The 19,268-nt window shown below is 30.5% G+C and overlaps 1 protein-coding gene across 1 annotated transcript; it reads right to left on the bottom strand.

The window, feature by feature from the left end:
- Positions 1 to 2,311: 2,311 nt before the first annotated feature.
- On the bottom strand, positions 2,312 to 18,981 carry LOC129987533 (gamma-aminobutyric acid receptor subunit beta-like). Its single transcript, XM_056095502.1, has 6 exons — positions 18,927 to 18,981; positions 15,670 to 15,737; positions 13,860 to 14,095; positions 10,208 to 10,290; positions 6,011 to 6,169; positions 2,312 to 2,655 (listed from the first exon to the last, which is right to left on the bottom strand). The coding sequence occupies exons 1-6, from the start codon at positions 18,979 to 18,981 to the stop codon at positions 2,312 to 2,314; spliced, it is 945 nt and encodes a 314-aa protein (XP_055951477.1).
- Positions 18,982 to 19,268: the final 287 nt, after the last annotated feature.

The raw sequence follows: 19,268 nt of genomic DNA, 5'->3' as shown, positions 1-19,268 counted from the left end.
TTAACAAAATATTTGCATTCAGATATACACATTGTTCTTGATTTTGAAAATTAGATTTAATGAAAATAATTCTTTTTCAGTGTCAAGTGGAATGCTGAAATTTTTATGCTATTAACTGATTGATTTTTCCTTGTGCATTGAAATAAGATTCCTTTGAAAAGGAATAGACATTTTTATAAGAACACATTCATTCATCTATGTATACCATAAGTAATAAGTCCAATATATCATCGCAAATGTTAAGAACAATATCGGAAATATCTTTCTGCTAAATTTATCCATTGTTTGAGAATTCAGTTGTACTTTTTCAGATTTATTAGGCTGCTTGAAGCCATTTCTGTCCTTGTTGGAAGTGAATACTTTCGACTGGATTATTAATGATTTGGAAGAGTGTCCAAGTCTTAAACCACTTCTTAGCTTTGAATTTGCTGATTCGTAGCTTGTTTTTCCAGGGTCGTTTTCTGCATTCTGAGATGAGAGAGAAAAAAAAAAGCAATGATTATACAGTTATGAATATAATTTAATCTAATAGGATTTGTTTAATTTTTTGAATTAATTTGAAATGATTTATTTTCTTTAAAATCTGTATATCAATAAAGAAAGGAATCGATTATCAGTTGAACTTATGAATTTGGGAAAAGAATATTTTCATATATTTGCTTGAATATTTTGCATCTTGATGTTGTTTCTTTACATTCTTAATTTGTTTATGTTTGTAAATAATGAAATTTTTAGATCCAGAATGGACAAGTAACAAACACATCAAACATATAGTGTTTCAAAGGACAGAAAAAGATTAAATATTCTTAAATACATTGAGGGGAAAGTCTGGGGAGATGACGCTTTTGCTCTAAGAAATGCATATATGACATTTATTAGGTCCATCTTGGAGTAGTCTATTGTTAGGCCCGTCTTGGTTTTCCAGTCTATTGTTGCGCCTCAGTCACCAACGTGTATAAATTGGAGAGAGTTCAACTCAGTGCTGCAAGAATTATAATTGGACTGAGATGTAGTTGCCCCAGAAAATTTTTTCTTTATGAGGCTAATTTGCAACCTCTCCAAACTAGAAGAAAGGCCAACCTTATCAAATATTTTAACAAACTCTCTAGTTATGGTCAGCACAATAAAACCTCCCTTTACCTAAATAACTGGTGTTCAAATCAAAGACTTAAAAAAAACAGTCCCTTCAGTCATGCCAAACTTATGCGTTTGCCATATGGTGATGTTGTGCCCCACTGCTTAAAATCTTGTTTGAGCCTCTCAGAGGGACTCCCCAGAGTCCATTTTCACTTTGACCTTTCTATCCAGGTCACCAATAGGGTTTTGATTCCAAATCATCTTAGACAGCTGGTCTTGGAGATCATCAATGAGATTATCGATAATGCCATAAAAATCTTTACGGACGGTATTAGATTGGATGACCACGCTAGTAGTGGCATCTATATTGAGAAGCCAAGGGATAAATTGTCCATCTGCCTCCGAAACCCTGATTTCTCATCTTCCTTCAAGAGCGAATTAATCGCAATTGAACACGATCTTGAAGCTATTCTCAATGAAAATGACTGGGGACCTCTGAATCATTTCGGATAGTCGCAGCTCCCTTCAACACCTCCACAATTGGATCACAGTCGGGGATAAAACAAGTATTTCTATCTTTCTCAAGCTCAGGCTTATTTCAGAGTCTCGTGATGTTCATTTTCAGTGGATCCCTTCGCACGTTGACATTTATGACAATGATTTATTTCGATATAATTATGCATGAGAAATTTTAATCTCCTCATTCTAAATCAAAGGTGAGAGTTATTTTTTGTTTGATTAAATATTGATAAGATTAGCTTGATACCTTATTTCATTTAATTAATTATTTAGAATGTAAATGTTTATTTACATATTGAATAAAATAAAGATTGAAAGTTAATTATTTGTATGTATAAAGAAAGAGCAAATCGGCTATAGACTTTTGGACATTTTAACATTTTATCCAGGTTATATATTCGATCTTGAATGCAGCATTGTTGGCAGATTAATTGAATAATTGGGGGGGGGGGGATAATACAAGTCTAAATTCCACTCTTTTTTTATGAATCGTTAATAAATATTGATCTAAATACTATTCTTCACCTTGCAATACTATACCATTCTTCATTCCAAGCATGTTTTAAATATAAATGCATAAAAGAACAGCATCTATTGAAAGTTAAAATTTAATTATTTTGAATTGAGAATTTTGGAATAGTGGTGTTTTTACTCTCGTCAATTTCATTGTTGTGATAAGTTTATTATAAAGGTGGATTGGTTTTAAATTTCTGCTTTAAGAAATATCAAATACCTTGTTGCTTGACATGTACAGTCGATAAGTGAAGGCATATACTAAAATTGAGCAGAAGACTTTGACGAGACACACAAATAGCCAAAGATCCATGGCTGTCATGTAGCTGATGGCCGGAAGGCTGTTTCTGGCTTGAACCATCTGAGTCACCAACGTGAGAAATGATGTTACTCCAAGGGTAATCCTAGCGGGAACTACACCGACGTCGATCCAAAAAGATGTCCAAGACAAGCAAACCACTAGGGTACTTGGAATGTAGACGTTAAGAATACTCCCACTAATCTTGCGAACAAATGTGAAGTTTGCATATAAATAGGTGAAATTTTCTGTAAATATAAGAAAAGATAAGTCAATAAATTTGGAGGAATTAGAACAAAACGTTTTTTTTTTTTGTTTTTTTTTTTTTGTTATGAAATAATTTGTTAAGTACACTTATGTTATCAATTGCAAAAAGAGAGAAAATAGCAAAATATTTTTTTGAGATTTCACAATACATATCGTTTAGAATAATATGACAGATATGAGTTTCAAATTGAAATAATATATTATGAATAAGGTATTTCATGAAGGGACAGAAAAATTGATAGAATATGTGAAAAGGACCATTTCTGTATTTGAATGCCTTAAGTGAATGACTATGACACAGATGGAGGAATTTTTTACGTGATAGAGAAATCTGTTTATAGGAAAGTAGTTGGATGCAGGATGGAAATATTGCAGGGACGGGGAGGAAATAGCATAAAATTTCATATATACGCATTGGCAACTGTTCCTAAAGGGATGGAAAGCACAGGTTTTCTGGGATTAAAATGCCTCTCACTTCTTGTGTACAGCCGACCACCCTGCCATCACTGAACGAAGTAGTATTGACAACCAATGTCTAGCAATATTGGCATTTGTAAGCAAATGCCAGAAGTAAAGAACTGCAGCAGATTTGTTCCAACAACTGTTGATATCCGCAGATACAGAATTTCGAAGCAAGCCGTATATAAAAAATAGGTCTCTATACCCTTCCTGTTAACACATACTATCCAACGACATTTCTGCAATATCTTCTCGATATTATCCGAATTCAGAATATCATCAACATCTTGGAGATATTGCACAACATCTTGTGCTAATAAGGCTGGATTGCATTTAACCCTTTCGCCATCCTCTCCTGTCCACGAAAATTTCTGTTTTTCGACGCATTAAAACAAACAAAAATAGAAACTCAAACAAGTAAACATTTACAAAGCATTTTAAACGTTTAAAAGTTTTAAAATGTAGAAGAGCACTTGAAGCGCGTTACGCCTGCTCTGCAGAAGTTTCACTTGAACGGGCTAGACGCGTTACAGAAGACGAAGAGCTTAAGCAACTCACTGTTGGGACGATTTAGTCTTGCAGCTAGAAAATGATAATTAAACATCAAAACAATAGGCGATTCCTTTTAAGGACAATCTTGTTTGGTGCACGCTTAATCCATCAGGAACTAATGTCCTCCCACGGATGTGGTGTGGACATTAAAGAGGAGACCGGCAGATGTTGTCCTTGTCACCTTACCGTGATTCAAAATTACGAGGTCCGCACAAAAATAACCGCAATGTTATTTCAAATGGGATGTTAATATAACTGAACCGAGTCAAATCAGAAAAGTAGACATGGGTTTATTTCGGACAAATTGAGAAATTCCCACTTCGTACATTCATTCAAAGAGAACTCGGGTTCTGTTAATTATTGAACATCACTGTTATAATGATGTTGGATTGCTCGCTTGGTGTTGGTTTCATTCTGTATTCTCGAAAAGATCTCCAGGCTAAGTTTATTCGGATATCATAACTCTGCAGCCAAATGCTTATACGCTTAGAAGAGCAATTGGCGGAAATTTTGTCTTTCTGACAATGAAACCATTATGGGTGAATGTCTTAAGGGAAAAGATATCATGCGTTGAGAATGGCCGAATTTACCCCGACTTTTAACCCGATTGTTGCGTCTCAATCCAGGATTCCATCAATCACCCTTCCTTGTGTCTTTCCTCTGACAGTAAGAAAAACTATTTAGTTTCTAACTGAGAGAACTTAACTGTTACTTTTAAGTTTTATTTATTTGCATTATGTTTTATCTTTATCTTGTGAAGAATTTGTATTAAAAATGCTCTATCTTATAAACGTGGTATTATTTAGGGTTTTAGTGATTTTCTACCCCATAAATTCTGTTTATAATAAATGGTTTGGTAAAACACCTGTTTACAACGCGGATTGCGCATAAATGGAATATGCTCATGATACTGTTTTCAGTGATCTGACAAACTCTAGGTTTGTCCCAGAAATCTAGATCACATTTATTTAACAGTATGGCAACTACCTGAATTATAGCTAAATAAATTCTTAGTATGCCCAGATATTATACAGACTGACTTGTAGGTGACAGCAGGTAAGTAGCATTTTATTTTCATAAGAATCACGTGAAAATACATATATCTTTTTTAGTCGATACATGTATTTTTTCTCCTATATTTTATTGTATTCTGCGCCACACGAATCGTATTTTTTTCTTGTACCTTCTTAGAATTAAAGATAACTATATCTTAATAGCAAAGGCTTTTATTAATACATTTTCAACTTATTCTACGAATTTCCATTATTCAGAGTTTTTGGAATGAATGCAGAACCATTTAAAACCAACACTCACTTAAAAAAGCATTTATTTTTTAAAAAAGGAATATAGTAACATTAGTTAGAAAATAGAAAGATATAACTAAACTTTCATAAAAGAATTTCTAATGAATTTCACAGAAAAATTTTCGAATGTATAAAGAAGTAACAAAATTCTATAGAAATATTTTTAGGCGTCTGAATACTGCTTTCCCGCGCACTTAGTCTCATAAAAAGGAAAACTGTTTGGCTACAAAAATATAAACTCTCGAAAGGGCAGAAATTAAAACGATATCAACAGCCGAAATTCGAAAATTCTTGTAGAAGTCTGTCTGCACTATCACGGAGGCTATAAAAGTACGAGAAAGCTAAAGCAATCGATCGAATGAATTCTTATTATGGAGTATTGATAGCGGAGCGAGCTCTCCAGCTGTTTTATTTCGAGGGTTATTGTGCTGTGCTGTGCTGTGCTGCTATTTAATAACTGATTTGCAGTCTAATGATTTCATGTTAATTTTTTTACGGGTAATGTCCTTGCGAGTGCTACTTCTGTGTTCTGTTTCCCATGTGTCATATTTTCTTGTAGAATAAAACCGTTTTCTGTTATCGAGCATGTTGGACTTCTGGCCGTACACCCACCGAACAGAATTTTTTAATGAGAATCGCGAAAAAATATGCTGCCAATGCAACCCTGAAAAAGGCATCTATATCTTTTTTAACTTCTTGTAGGCATTTTTAATAATTAAAACTAAAAAAAAAATAATAAATAAAGTTGATGAACCGTCTTGAATGGTGTTTGAGTGAAGACATTTGAGTGCAAAGGGTTAAAATCTAATTCAAATTTTTTAAAAAAATCACTATCAGTTGCCCATTTTAATCCTCCAAAAAGTATATGTGCCAAATTTGGTAGCTATAAATAAATAAATAATAAAAAAAATTATAGGGCCTATAGAGAGCCAACAGCTACTCACCCTCAAACACACATATCTTTATTATTAGAAGAGATTTTATAATAACCAAATATTCTTAACATAACAATTTTACATACCTCCTGCCGATACTGCTATTGTTTTATAAGTTTTTGGTGGTCGAAGCTCATATTTCAAAGATTGTATTTCATTCGTGAATGACACTCCCTTGAAATAGTTTTTGTAGTGCTCGTCTTCCCTCGCCCACTGCAAGAGCACTTTTCTGTCTGGATTTGACACTGAAGGAGGAAAATAAATAAAACATAACCTTTAAAATCATTCAACAATATTTAAATGCAGCCATATAGATCCGATGGAAACTAAAAATTTTGAAGTGAAATCCATAATATTACACTTGATTGAATCCCAAATTTTAGCAACAGAAAAAAAGGCTTTGAAGAATGACCTTCTCTTTCTAAGCGAGTAGCCTAACGAATGAGCACAATAATAACGAATTGGGAGAATCTATATACAGCTTTAAAGCATTAAATTTGATTTTGTTTTTTAAGTAATCTTGTATGTTACATACTGTATGTAAATGTATGTACTTTACATGGCCGGCAAAAATGAATAAGATACCAAGATATAAGACTTTCTACCGACTTTTTGCACAGTTATTCAATTTGCTTGAAAAATCATTTGCATATAATTTTTTAAAATATTAATTAAATTATGCAATTACGTTATAATATTCAGAATTACATACAAGGTTTGCCGAATTCGACCGACAAACTCAGAGGGGGGATAGTAGGCATCAAGAGGATAAAGAATCACCATACAACATGGGGTCCCATGGTATGGGTTCGACTACTTCCTACCAATGACGAGATGTGCTTCTGACGGGAAGGGTTGTATCGTGACCGGTGATGGCACTTAAGACTAAACCTCAGAACACGCCAAAGCTGTCGCGGCAATCCGGTCCGGTGAAAATCGCTAAAATATAGGGAGTTGGAAACTGTAAAAAATTAATAAAAAAATAATAAATGGTGTTTCAGCTATGATTTTTTTTTTAAGTGAAAGCACATTCTTATAGACTGTTTTTCATGTAAGTAACATGCCGATTTGATGAACCGATGATGATGGAAATTCTTATCGCCTTTTCGCCCATTATCATTCCTCAGAATTTTTCGGTAGAATTTTGCAATACCTTCTGTAAACATCGGTGCCGATGTTGCAGCGATGTTTACCGGCAAACATTTTAGTTTTTCTTGAATATTTTAAAATCTCCTCAGTTTTTACACTACAGACTTATAAAGAATTTTATACTCTTAAATTTGATATATTTTCAAGCTTTTATTTTTCTTAAAGTTTAAATATTTTTGAAGATAAGGGTTCTAAACTACTTTTTCCTTTTCAATAATTTACGACCCCAATGTAACAATAATTTATCATCAAATCCGCATGTTACCAGAATGAAAAACAGCCTTTAAAAATGTGCTTTCACATAAAAAAAATCATATTTGAAACACCATTTATTATTTTTTTATTAATTTTTTGCAGTTCCCAACAGTTCTCCGACTCCCTATATTTTTGCGATTTTCACCCCCTGAACGTCGTTTGGGACCCCATGTTGTATGGTGATGCTTTATCCTCTTAATGCCTATTATCACCTCTCTGAGTTTGTCGGTCGAATTCGGCAACACCCTGTTTATAATTCTGTAAAGGGAAAACAATGTTTTTTTTTTTTTTTTTTTTTTTTTTTTTTTTTTTTTTTTTTTCTAAAACTCATAAACTAATCGTAAAGAAATCGCCTGGGAATTCTATAAACTTGAACTTCAGATTATTATTTTTAGTCTTTATTTAGAGTAAAATACTAGTAAAATGTATAGCAGTATCAAAACAACGATCAATTATATATGTTTTTCAGCGAAGAAATTTTTAGATTATAAATTTATCATATTAATACAATATCGAAATCATCTGGTAGTTTATGATGGTATCTTACAAATAACGGAAACCATTTGAGAAATAATGTGAAAGAACTAGCTTATACAAACTTTTTTTTTTTTTCTATTCACTAAGATAATACATATCTGAAAGGTAATTTGCATTAACGATATTTTTGGAAATCTTTTATACAATAGCATGATAATGATACTTTTCTGTTTATGGTAGCCATGTCTTAAATTTGCTTACATGAGATTATTTTGGAAATGAGATCACGAACATGATAAAAAATTCGCTACTGTAATGAAGCTATCTAAAAACAGATAATGTGAATTTTGCCATTTACCAAAATATATTTCTTTTACAAAGTTTCTGAATTTTATGAGAGCTAACCGTAATTTTTTCGTTTACTTTTCTTAATGATCTACTCTACTTTTCGATACCAAATATAATGGATTTTATTGACTAATGGGATAGCTAACATTAGCAGTGGCTATAAATAAAATAAAATCTAGAAACAATTGAAAACGACTGAGCGAACAAATGATGATCATTTCAAAGAAATTGGAAAACATAATGGCAATAATATTGTCGTAACAAGGAATATTTTTTCGAAAAAGTAAAGCAGGCCGCTTTTGATGCAAAAACAATTTTCGTTTTTTGGAATTGAGTATGAATTTATTTTTGAAAATTTGGGGTAACATTAGCAGAATATATCATTTTTTTAAATGTAAACATATTTTTGATTGATATCGAAATAATGCAGAATTTTTCATCTCTTCAGAATAAAGAATATTTTTTGATAAATTATATATTTTTGTTTTATCAACAGTGATCTTCAAAAGTAAGGAATTTGTGAATAAGGGATTACACCGAATTTTAGCCGAGGGATTAAGAGGGGAATTTGAAAATGCCCTTTTGAGACGAAATTAATTCGACGTTATAGCAGTTGCTGTTATTACTTCAAATTAGAAGAAATATAGTTCTCCGATTGTATTTTATATAAAATTTGACATTCTTATGATTTTCTGTAACTGAATTTATAGTTTAAATTTTTGTGATGAATATTCGAGAGGTGTTCGATTAATCGATGCATAGTATAAAATATAGCCCCACCGAGTCGATTTTCCTATAACTTTTACTCTTTTGCTTATCAAGACTTGTTGCTTATAATTCTTGAAGGATATCGCATCATGTTTCAGATGCGTCTGTTAGTCTGTATTTAGTTCTTATTTGAATCGATTAAGAGCATGGACTTTCTGACAGAGACAAAAGAACAAATTCTATGCTATGATGAAACACTGTTTTCTGAAAGGAAAACGACTCCAACATACCAAGTTAAATTTGATAAAAGTTATTGTACCTTTGATTAGAACCTGATGGATTTAAGAATTTTTTCGGCCCTAAGTGGTATGTGTGGAGACCCCTTTTAATAAATTTGTTATTTTAATTCCATATTTCGGTGCATTTTTAGTTTAATTTTTACAAATTTATGTGTCAATTAGGATAATAACATTCCTTTTAATCTACTTTACTGACGTGGCTATCTGTCAATAAAGCGGTCCTAGTCAGCTACCTGGTTTGTTGAAACAAGAATCAAGTTTGCAAGTTTGTTTGTTTTTACTCCCCCGAAGTAACCATATGAGCACATGGAGCACAGAACGTCCTAGACGATTTATTGAGCATCCTACCAAAAAAAATATGGGGAAAAAAACATAATATTGTAACTGATGATAAAAAAAAAGTGAGGATGTGTAGAGAGTTTGACTATGGACATTTCAAATGACTGTTTACTTACTATATTGCGTGAAAATTCACTCATAAGAAAAGCCTTTGCAAGCCGAATACTGCGATTGCTCACTCTAAATCAAAGAGGGATTCTTACAAATGTTTGATGCTGTTTGAGTGTAATTAAAAAGAATGTCGTTTTGTAACAGTGGAATGAAATCTTGATTCATGACTATCTGAGGCGAAGGTTCAATCTGAACAACTGGTTCCAAACGATAGATTTTTACCGTAAAAAAAACAAAACCGTTCTTTACGTTAGAAAAGTTATGGAACAATTTTTTGGGTTATTCGTGGTGTAATTTTTTAAGATCTTCTATAAAAGTTCAAACTGTTACAGCAGAATGTGATCTTTCTGGCTGGATCAGTTAAATATAAAATAAAAGGAAAAAGACCTCATTTAGAGGCAGAGAAATTTCTTTTTCACTGCGACAGTCCTTCATCTCACAGTTCATCAGTATTGAACACGATTTCCGCGACAAATTCTGTCCGCACCCAGCCGGTTCTCCAGATCTGGCTCCTTCAGATATCAGTTGGGTAATACAGGAATATAAATTGGGTAATAAGCGAAATTCTTAGATTTCAAAGGTAAATGTAATACTTACGGAGAGAGATCTTCAAGTAGCATTCTTGAATGTCAATTGGGTAATATATGAAATTCATATAGCATCCTACAATAAAGTTGTACCTGCAAATATTAATACTATTAGAAAACTTTTCTTTTAAAACTTTCTTGTCATCATAGAAATTTTAAATACTTAATACATTTTTAAATTTTTGAAATAAATAATTTGAAATAAAGAGCAATAGATAAAATTCTCTAAAGTGCGATCCAAAACTTTTGTCTAAGGATCATTAAAATTGTTATCGCTTTTGAGGCAACTGACAACAAATTGCTTCTTACCGTGATTCAATAGAATTACATTAGAATAAGATAAATTTAAATAAAGCTTGATTTTTCTAAAGAAGAAAAGTTGGCCTTGGTCTTCTTTGATAAGTTATGGAATGTATAAACAATTCATTTTCAACATTTTTACATTTTACATCAAACGATTTCACCTGTATATGCTGTATTTTTTTAATAAAGATATGAACAAAGAATATTGTTTGCATATTGTAATAGTTGACGCTAACATAAAATCTACATTATGGAAGACGGCACAAAAAAATTATCATATTATTTTCAGCCATGTGAAATAATCATCCATTGACTATTACGACCCTTCCCTGAGGCCCACGTATAAAGCTGAATGACCGGACTGCCGCGACAGCTTTGGCGTGTTCTGAGGTTTAGTCTTAAGTGCCATCACCGGTCACGATACAACCCTTTTCGTCGGAAGCACATCTCGTCATTGGTAGGGAGTAGTCGAACCCATACCATTTCTGTACCCACCTGGCTAGGGAGAACCAACCACCATGCCGGAATCTTCTCATTCTCATATCCTTATGTGGCCCGGTGGGAGTTCATTCGAAATAATAGAAATTTTTCATTTCTCTTAATACTCTACATATGTTGAATAAATGTATTCCCACTAAAACTGGATATTGGATAATAAATAAATATAAAATTAATTAAATATTAAATAAATATTGATTAATAAATAAAAGCAAACTTTATTCCTCTGGTGGTTGTGATTTATATGTGGAAGACAATTATTTGAATGAAAATAAAAATATCTTACTCAAATGTTGTTTAAAACTTAGCACGATCTTTTATAATAAACTATTTTTAAATAGCAGCAAATTATAATGAGTTTTTTATTTTGCATGATTAAATTTATGGCCAAATAAATTTTAAAAGTTTGACCAAATTTCTTTTTATCATGTGTTAGAGCAAACATTTTTAAAAGATATTTACCTTGATTATGTATTTACTGAAAGGTTTTCAACTATACAGTTACTGAATGTGGAAACGAATTAGCGAATTGAACCAAATGTTTCTCGTGCATCAATACAAAATTACTACTTGTCTATATCCGACTTTTATAAAAGCAACAACGTTTAGGAAACATATCAGTTGCCGAATTGAGTCTTTTCAATAGGTAGACAGCAAGGAGTCGTTTTCAGAAGTAATTAAATTTCCTCTTCGCTAAATGAATAGACGGAATTGTATTGAAAGTAAAATTTTAAATATCAGCAACTTGAAGCATGTATTAGCAAAATTATAATCTGATGAAGGTAACAATATGGCTTGATGAACTGACGACGTTCTTTCGGCTACGTAGAAATGCAGAAAGTAAATTGAACTTTTCGTACGTCTATCACAGCAATGCCGAAATAGTTCGACATGTTAACACAATGTAACTGTAGGTTCTAAAATTTGTAAAATCTCCGCAAATTGTACTTTAAAGGTAGGCTTACTGAACAAAATACTTTGTTCAGTAAGCCTACCTTTGAATCCACCAGAAGTAAGATAAAAAACACTAATGCGAAGCAATTAAAAATAAAAATGTAAATGGAATATTGGGAAGACTGTTCAACAATCGGATTCATGTCATTTTCAGTCTATGTTAAATGGAAATTAATTGAGCTTATTTTCCTGTTTATAATTCTTTTTAAAAATATATAGTACAAAATCTCTCTCTATTCCCGATGAAAGATGCAATTTTTATTTTCAACTAACCGTCTTCGACGAACAATTCTTCCATCAGGATTATTGATTGTATTTAATTTCAAGTAAATCTTTTATGCACAACTTGAGGCTTATCATTCTTTAACAAAGTATTTTTAAGCAACAGATTGTAACAAACATATAGCCTTATAATTTTGATAATCTTGTACTTGTTTTAATTATTATCTACTTGTGCATTCTTCAAGGAGTTGAGTCCCTTAACATCTAAGTTTCAGTAAAAATTTAAGTGACTGATAATTTATTTCCAATTGCTTCTTTTTGAGTTATAAAACTTTACCTTCTGATTTCTCACGTACAGGGTGCATGATAGAATATTTAAGAATTTTTCTTCTTCCAACAATGAAAGGGAATCACGGGAGGTTAAGTATTTATTGTTAAAAGATAAAAACAATTTGAATTTCCCCGCCGAGAAACCTAGTGTTGAAAATCATAAAGTATATTTAAGAAATTGTCGATATTCGGCGAGAAAGGGGAGGGAAAAGCACGGCGATTAAATCGGGGGCCATTGAAAATACTTTTTTTTTATTTTAAAGTTGTATAACTTTTTTTTTAACAGTTATATTTTCTACAGTTATCGAGGGAAAACATTGAAATCTCACTTAATTTATGATTTATTAGAATTTAAAAAATTCTCTATGTGATGCACATTCTCAACCTCCAAAATATACTTATTCGAAAATTGATAGCTCAAGATCAAATGGTCTGACTTGTGGGGTATCAAAACACACAGTAATGCGTGCACACACTTTTATTATGTTTCTCGAGATCAAAATTGAATTTCCCTTGGAATTCATTAAACATCAAATTACAGGGATGATTTGATTAATGTAATCAGTTTAAATTCTGTTCCACTGGTGAATTATACGTTCGGTAAAAATATAATAGCTAGTAGGCTTAAAGGCTTTTGAAGGAGAAAGGCTTTTGAATAGAAAACAAATTTATAGCTAATAATAATATTTAAAAATAAATTTATTTCAATATTTAAAAATAAATTTATTTCAATATTTAAAAATAAATTTATTTCAATATTTAAAAAACAAATATAATATGTAGGGTAAGTTTTATTGGCGCAAGAGCCACTCTTGGCTATACTGCGCCAAACGTATGGTCGATAAACAAGATCATGTTTTTCACATATATAGTGATGTTGTATGAAAGGTGTTAAAATTCTAAAAACATTGAAATTTTTCATGATACAATTTATAATTGGTAAAATACAGTTAGTCCTTTGAAGGCGTTAAAATATGTGTACCAAATTTTATTTATCTAGCTCTCTTCGTTTAACTTATATTCGAATAGTCGTACAGACAGACTTCCTCCGAACAGATTTTACTCAAAATTTGATAGAAATCTACAAATTTGGTGTGAAAATCGTATACCAAATTTGAAACTTCTAGTTCAAAGGGTTTTGGAATTATCTTTGTCACAAACAGTCGGACATTTTCCAAAAATGTGTTTTTCCGACTCAAGGATGTCTAAAATGTGGAGATTCGTCAAAATCTCGAGCTCGAATTTTTTGATTTTTATAATAGTTTCTCTAAATGATTTATACGAGATAGTAAAAATTGAACAAAAGGACATTTTATTCTCATTTCCTACATAAATATTGTTACTCCAAATCTTACCTGGTTGCTCTATACAGATCACCATTCCTCAGCACTGAAATGAATTGATTGCGTACCGAAAGGCTGAACAAAACCCCTGACCTCACGTTGTCGAATATGATATCTGGCGTCCACAGCTCACGAACGACTGAATCGGGAATGCCTATTTGAGCTAAAGCATCTACGGTCTTGAAACAACTCAGATTCAACCGTCGGTCATTCCAAATTTCCCGCATGTATGTCTGAATACTGAATTCCTGTAAAAATGAAATAAATGAGTTCTTTCTTTTCTGCCTTCAGTTAAAATTAGCTGTGATTTCTGTCATATGTTTTACTGGGTCTAAGGGAAAAGATCTTTATTCAACTTAAGGCAGAGTAAAAGATTTTACCAATTCATGTGATTTTTCACATTCACACTGCAACTCAAGTAAGAGGGTTTAATATAGGATGATCATAAAGTTTTCCCCTGATTATAAAATGTTATTATGAAAGAATAATTCACTATAACATTGGAAAATTTTTAGTATAGAATATTATTAGTCGTTATTAAATATTTTAGTCGTGTTCTTAAATCTTTTTAAATCCAACAGATGGCTCAATTAATGTAGAGAGATTGCACATTTTTATTTTTTTTAAATCAAAAAGGAGCTGACAAAGTAAAAATTCAATGTGTTCTGTAGTTTCATGATTCAATGAGGCTATTACTATTCAATGTCAATTATGTAAAGGATAGAATGCTTGCAATGCCAGTTGACGATATTGATCTTCACAAAGTTAGGACCACAGATCCTGTGTTGAGTGTGGCAGCTGAAATTTCAGAAAATACTTGGCGAGAATCAGAATCCGTCTTGTAATTCTTCGACCTACTAAAGATGCTTATAGTAAAATTTACTGAATTAAATATTTTTATTATTTCTCATCTCAAACTAAAATTGGCAACGGCAACGTTGCGATGTTTCGAGTTCCGCGATGATTTCGAGCACCTCCACATCACAATTTAAAATAACTATTAATAGTTTATAAGTTTAAGAGAAATATTAAAATTCATTGGACTAGTTTAGACGAGTACATAAATTTTTATTTATTTATTTAATTTTGGTTAAATTTATAATAAAAAAGATATTTTAATTATTTATGGGGATTGTGAAATTTAATTGAATTACGTTGCTCGTCTATTAAGGAATTTATATTTTAAAATTATTTTGTTTATTTGTTTTTTAAAAATTCCAGATTTTTTTTTTTTTTTTTTTTTTGCCCGTGTAATTTATTGTAGCTATCTAGGGTCGAAACAGGTATAATTTTGAAAAATTTAAATCTTATGCTAAATTATGATGGTTTTAGATAGTGTTGAAGTGATAAAAAACAGTAGTTGCAATTTTGATCAATCTTCTACGAATTTTTTTTAAAAACTTGTTTTAACTTTTGATTTTTATTTTAAAATTTAGAATTTTACAGAACAAGTTAAATTTTTGCATCTTTGAAAGTAATATGGCATTATGGCTGCTAAGCAATTTATATAATTTTTCTTAATAAACCTAATACTGTATTTTCGTTACTTAATTGAATTTTATTTCAGTTAAGTAAGAAAAAGCATTTATTGAGAAATACAATTCATTACTCGTATGAAAACTTATTTATTTCTATTTGAGGGAATTGGAATGAAAAAAAATAAAGAACAATAAAGAACAAACATTAACTAAAATGTTGTTGAAAATTCAGAGTCGAATTGTCCTCCAAAAGCGCAATCTTTAGCTGCAAATGATTAAGCAGAGAAAAGAAGAGAATTTTGATTATTCTGTTCATACAGAATCTTGACACACTTAATACATACCATACTGGATTCATCGATTCTGTCAATATCCATAACACTTAGGTCTATGAATAAAGAGACTGGCTTTCCTGAAATAAAGGATGAAATTAATGCAATGAAAAGAAACGAAAATTACTGAAGGAAATTAACGAGTTAAAAACTCAGTAATACACAAATCTATAAGGAAAATTTTCCACAGCGGAAATTTAAACATTTGTAGCAAAAGGATTTTTTTTTTTTTTACCAGCATACCAGATAACCATAAATAACTTTTAAGAGAAGAAAATATTCTTATAACAGGATTTTTATAACAAAAAAAAAAGGAAATTTGAGCTTTTAGTTTAAAATATCATATCACGGCATTGTTTTTGGTTTGATTCATCTATATTTTACTTCTAAAATATACTTTTATATTAAATTTACTCCTAATTATACAGCAGTAATGATAACGTGCGCACACACAAAATTTTTTTTTTTAATATAGTTGTAAAGTATAAATCCCTTAACTAAAACTGAGAAAATTTTTGTTGTGAAATAACAGTTTAAAAATTTATTGAAATTACAGACTAAATTATATGAAAATAATATAGATTATGACAAAATCCTCACTTTTTGCATGTTAAAGTGGTTTAAAAATAATTTTTGAGTAACATTAAAATTTTGATTAATTTTTAATAAAAAAATTGATTAAAGTTTGTTGAAAAAAACTTACAAAATGAGCATGTACTGCTCTAAACAGAACTATGTGCCAAGTTTGGTAGTTCTAGATCTGTCTGCCCTGTAGAGGGTTTAGAACAATTACTTCTTCATGAAGGTTTATTGCAGATAAAATGCACCTATGAACATTATCATGCTAAAATCATCTCAGTCAGATATTTAGCTTTTTTTTTTTTTTTAATCTTTCTTTTAACTTGTTATAAGAAAGTAAAAGGAGTAGTCTCCACAAAACTTTCTCGTATTATCTAACAGAGGTGTTATTCTTCATTCCACTCGGCATATAATTATGAGCCTTGAGTAGGACCGTAAATGCCTTGCAATAGTATCAAAATATAGATCTTTGGAGTGAATCTGCATTTTTACTAAATCTATCATGTGATCCTTTTTCGTGATCAATCTCTGATATGCCATTAATATACAAGTATTCCCATTTTCTTCGTTTACTTTTCAAAAATTCACAGCAATGTGGGATAATTTATAAGCAAATGTGTTGAGTCCTTTGAAATGTTTTTTGAACAAACTATGCTATTGTTTTATTCATATTTTTATGAGCGAAAAGGGATTTTCGAATTTTATTTCATCAATTATCCCATTTGTTCTTTTTAGAAAAAGAAAAGTTATATTATTTTCCAATTCGACACTTATAGCAACAAATAATAACATTTCCAAATGCTATTATTTGGATTTCGTTCAACTACTCGCTTGTGCTCAACTCAACTACTACTCCTTTCTCGATTCGGCTCCTGTCTGTGCACCTCCAGTTTTTATTGGTATCGTGATAGGACATCGAATAATCTAAGAGGTTATCTCTAGCTCCTAAACGATATATAGACAAAATTTCAGCAGTTTCAAGAACTTTTGTTTTTGTTTCCAAATAATGATCAAGTTTTTCGTCGAGGTCGGGTGTAATTGACTAAGCTTTATTCAGCAGCCATCTCAGCTTATCCATGAATTTGTCTTCCTTGCCATGAAACTAACTACACAAAGAAATCATATTACAAATTCATAATATTATGTATGCGAAAGTGATAGTTAAAATAATAAAATAAACAAAATGAATAAATTTTGCATTAAAACTATCGGAAAGCAACATTATTAAAAAATGAACAAATATTAATGATAATTTGATTAGGACAAAAGAGAATAGTTTTCGACTTTTTTCTAATATCCATTAGAAACATCAGGTTACATACCGTCTAATCGCATTAAAATTAGTTTTGATTTCTTTTTTTGCAGATGTGTATGAAAAAAAATCAAAGGAATAGCTTTTATCATCTTTCTTTATAAATATAATTTACACAAAATTCTTATTTTGCATGATTTTTAAATACTTTTATTTAACACGATTTGTTTCATATTTGAAAAAGTGAATTTTTGCGATTTATTCTTCATACAAATTGATGTTCTAAAGTTTTGAAATTTTGAACACTTGGGCCTTCGAAGACAAGATACTGTCTTAATGTTTTCAGAATTCAGTCATCAATTAATTGATTAATTTAACTAAATTTCGATTTCTAACAAATGATTCAATCTAGTACTGAATTATAGAAAAAAAATTGTTTCAAGAGACCACAGTAAATATAAATAAAGGCTAAAAATAATTATATTAAGAAATTTTGATCTTTATTAAACTAATAAATAAGTGTTTTTAAAAACTTTTTATTAAATATATTTCATTATTTGCTATACAACTGGACTTCGTATCAGGAAAATTTTGAAATGTTAACAATATTATTGCCCGAATTTGGATATTTTTAACATTTTGGAAGCAATATTGAAAGTACAGCCAAAGCGTATAATCTTACAAGAAAATAAGTATAAATAAGCACACTTTAAATGCGTTTGTAAAATTTCATTGTTTAGTGAACTGGCTTATTTCTTCCAAGTGAACAATATATTTAACAGCTAATCAATAAATATTTCAAAATTTTTTCTCCATTCTTTTTTTGTAATTGGCACTTTGATAATTGACAGTTAATTCTTAGTTGACATTTAAGCTTTAATCGTTAATATTGAAAATTTTCAATTAATAGTTAAAATATCTCAGTGAATAAAGTGTAGTTAATCAGTTTGTGCTTATGAATATGAGCTAACATGGCTAATTCAAAAACAATTCCTTCTCAACTTTGATACAGGATGCATAGCTAATATGGCCTGTAAAATTTGAAAAAGTGTACACAATAATTTTTTCTCCTATTAAATACGTGTTTTCCCACAAGTAAATAAAATTATAATTTTATTTTATTTTTCTTCATAATATGATTTTTATATATATATATATACAATAAATTCTTATTTGAAATGAAATTAAGATTGACAGCATTTTTTTTACTAGCATAATCCAAGTAAAATAGAAGGAAATCGCTTAAAATATAAAGAGCATTTGTGTGTAAATTTTTTGTGCTTTTTTTTTCTTAGTGTGTACATTTTTATACTTATGTCCAATTTCGTAGCAACATAGAAGTTGATCTGAAATAGAGGATCAGTTTTCTTAATAATGTCAATGCAGTAAAAATTTTTATTTTCTTACTTGAATATTTTTTTTAAGAAGATTTACTTACCTGGGATATTAGGAGAGGCCTGCTTATTGTAATCTGGTGGGAAAATATCTTCCATTCTGGAACACAAAATGAAGAATTTCTAAAGGCTTTAAAAAGTATTTTTTATCAAATGATAACAAAATTCATTCATTTAAAACACGTTTAGGGCTTGTTTTCATCTTTGAAGGAAATTTGCTTATTGATATATTTTTTTTTATTTCATTTTATAATTTACCGCTTGCATTGTATATAAACAGACAGAATTATTATAAAAAATGACATCGAAATTAGATACATTTTGGTAGTTCAGGTATGCTTGAATTCTTTTAAAATTCTCTGCTTTGGATCAAAGTGCGTGAATTG

Source organism: Argiope bruennichi, chromosome 10, assembly GCF_947563725.1.
Source record: "Argiope bruennichi chromosome 10, qqArgBrue1.1, whole genome shotgun sequence".
Classification (NCBI taxonomy): Eukaryota; Metazoa; Arthropoda; class Arachnida; order Araneae; family Araneidae; genus Argiope; species Argiope bruennichi.
This window is presented reverse-complemented; position numbering and strand designations above follow the sequence as displayed.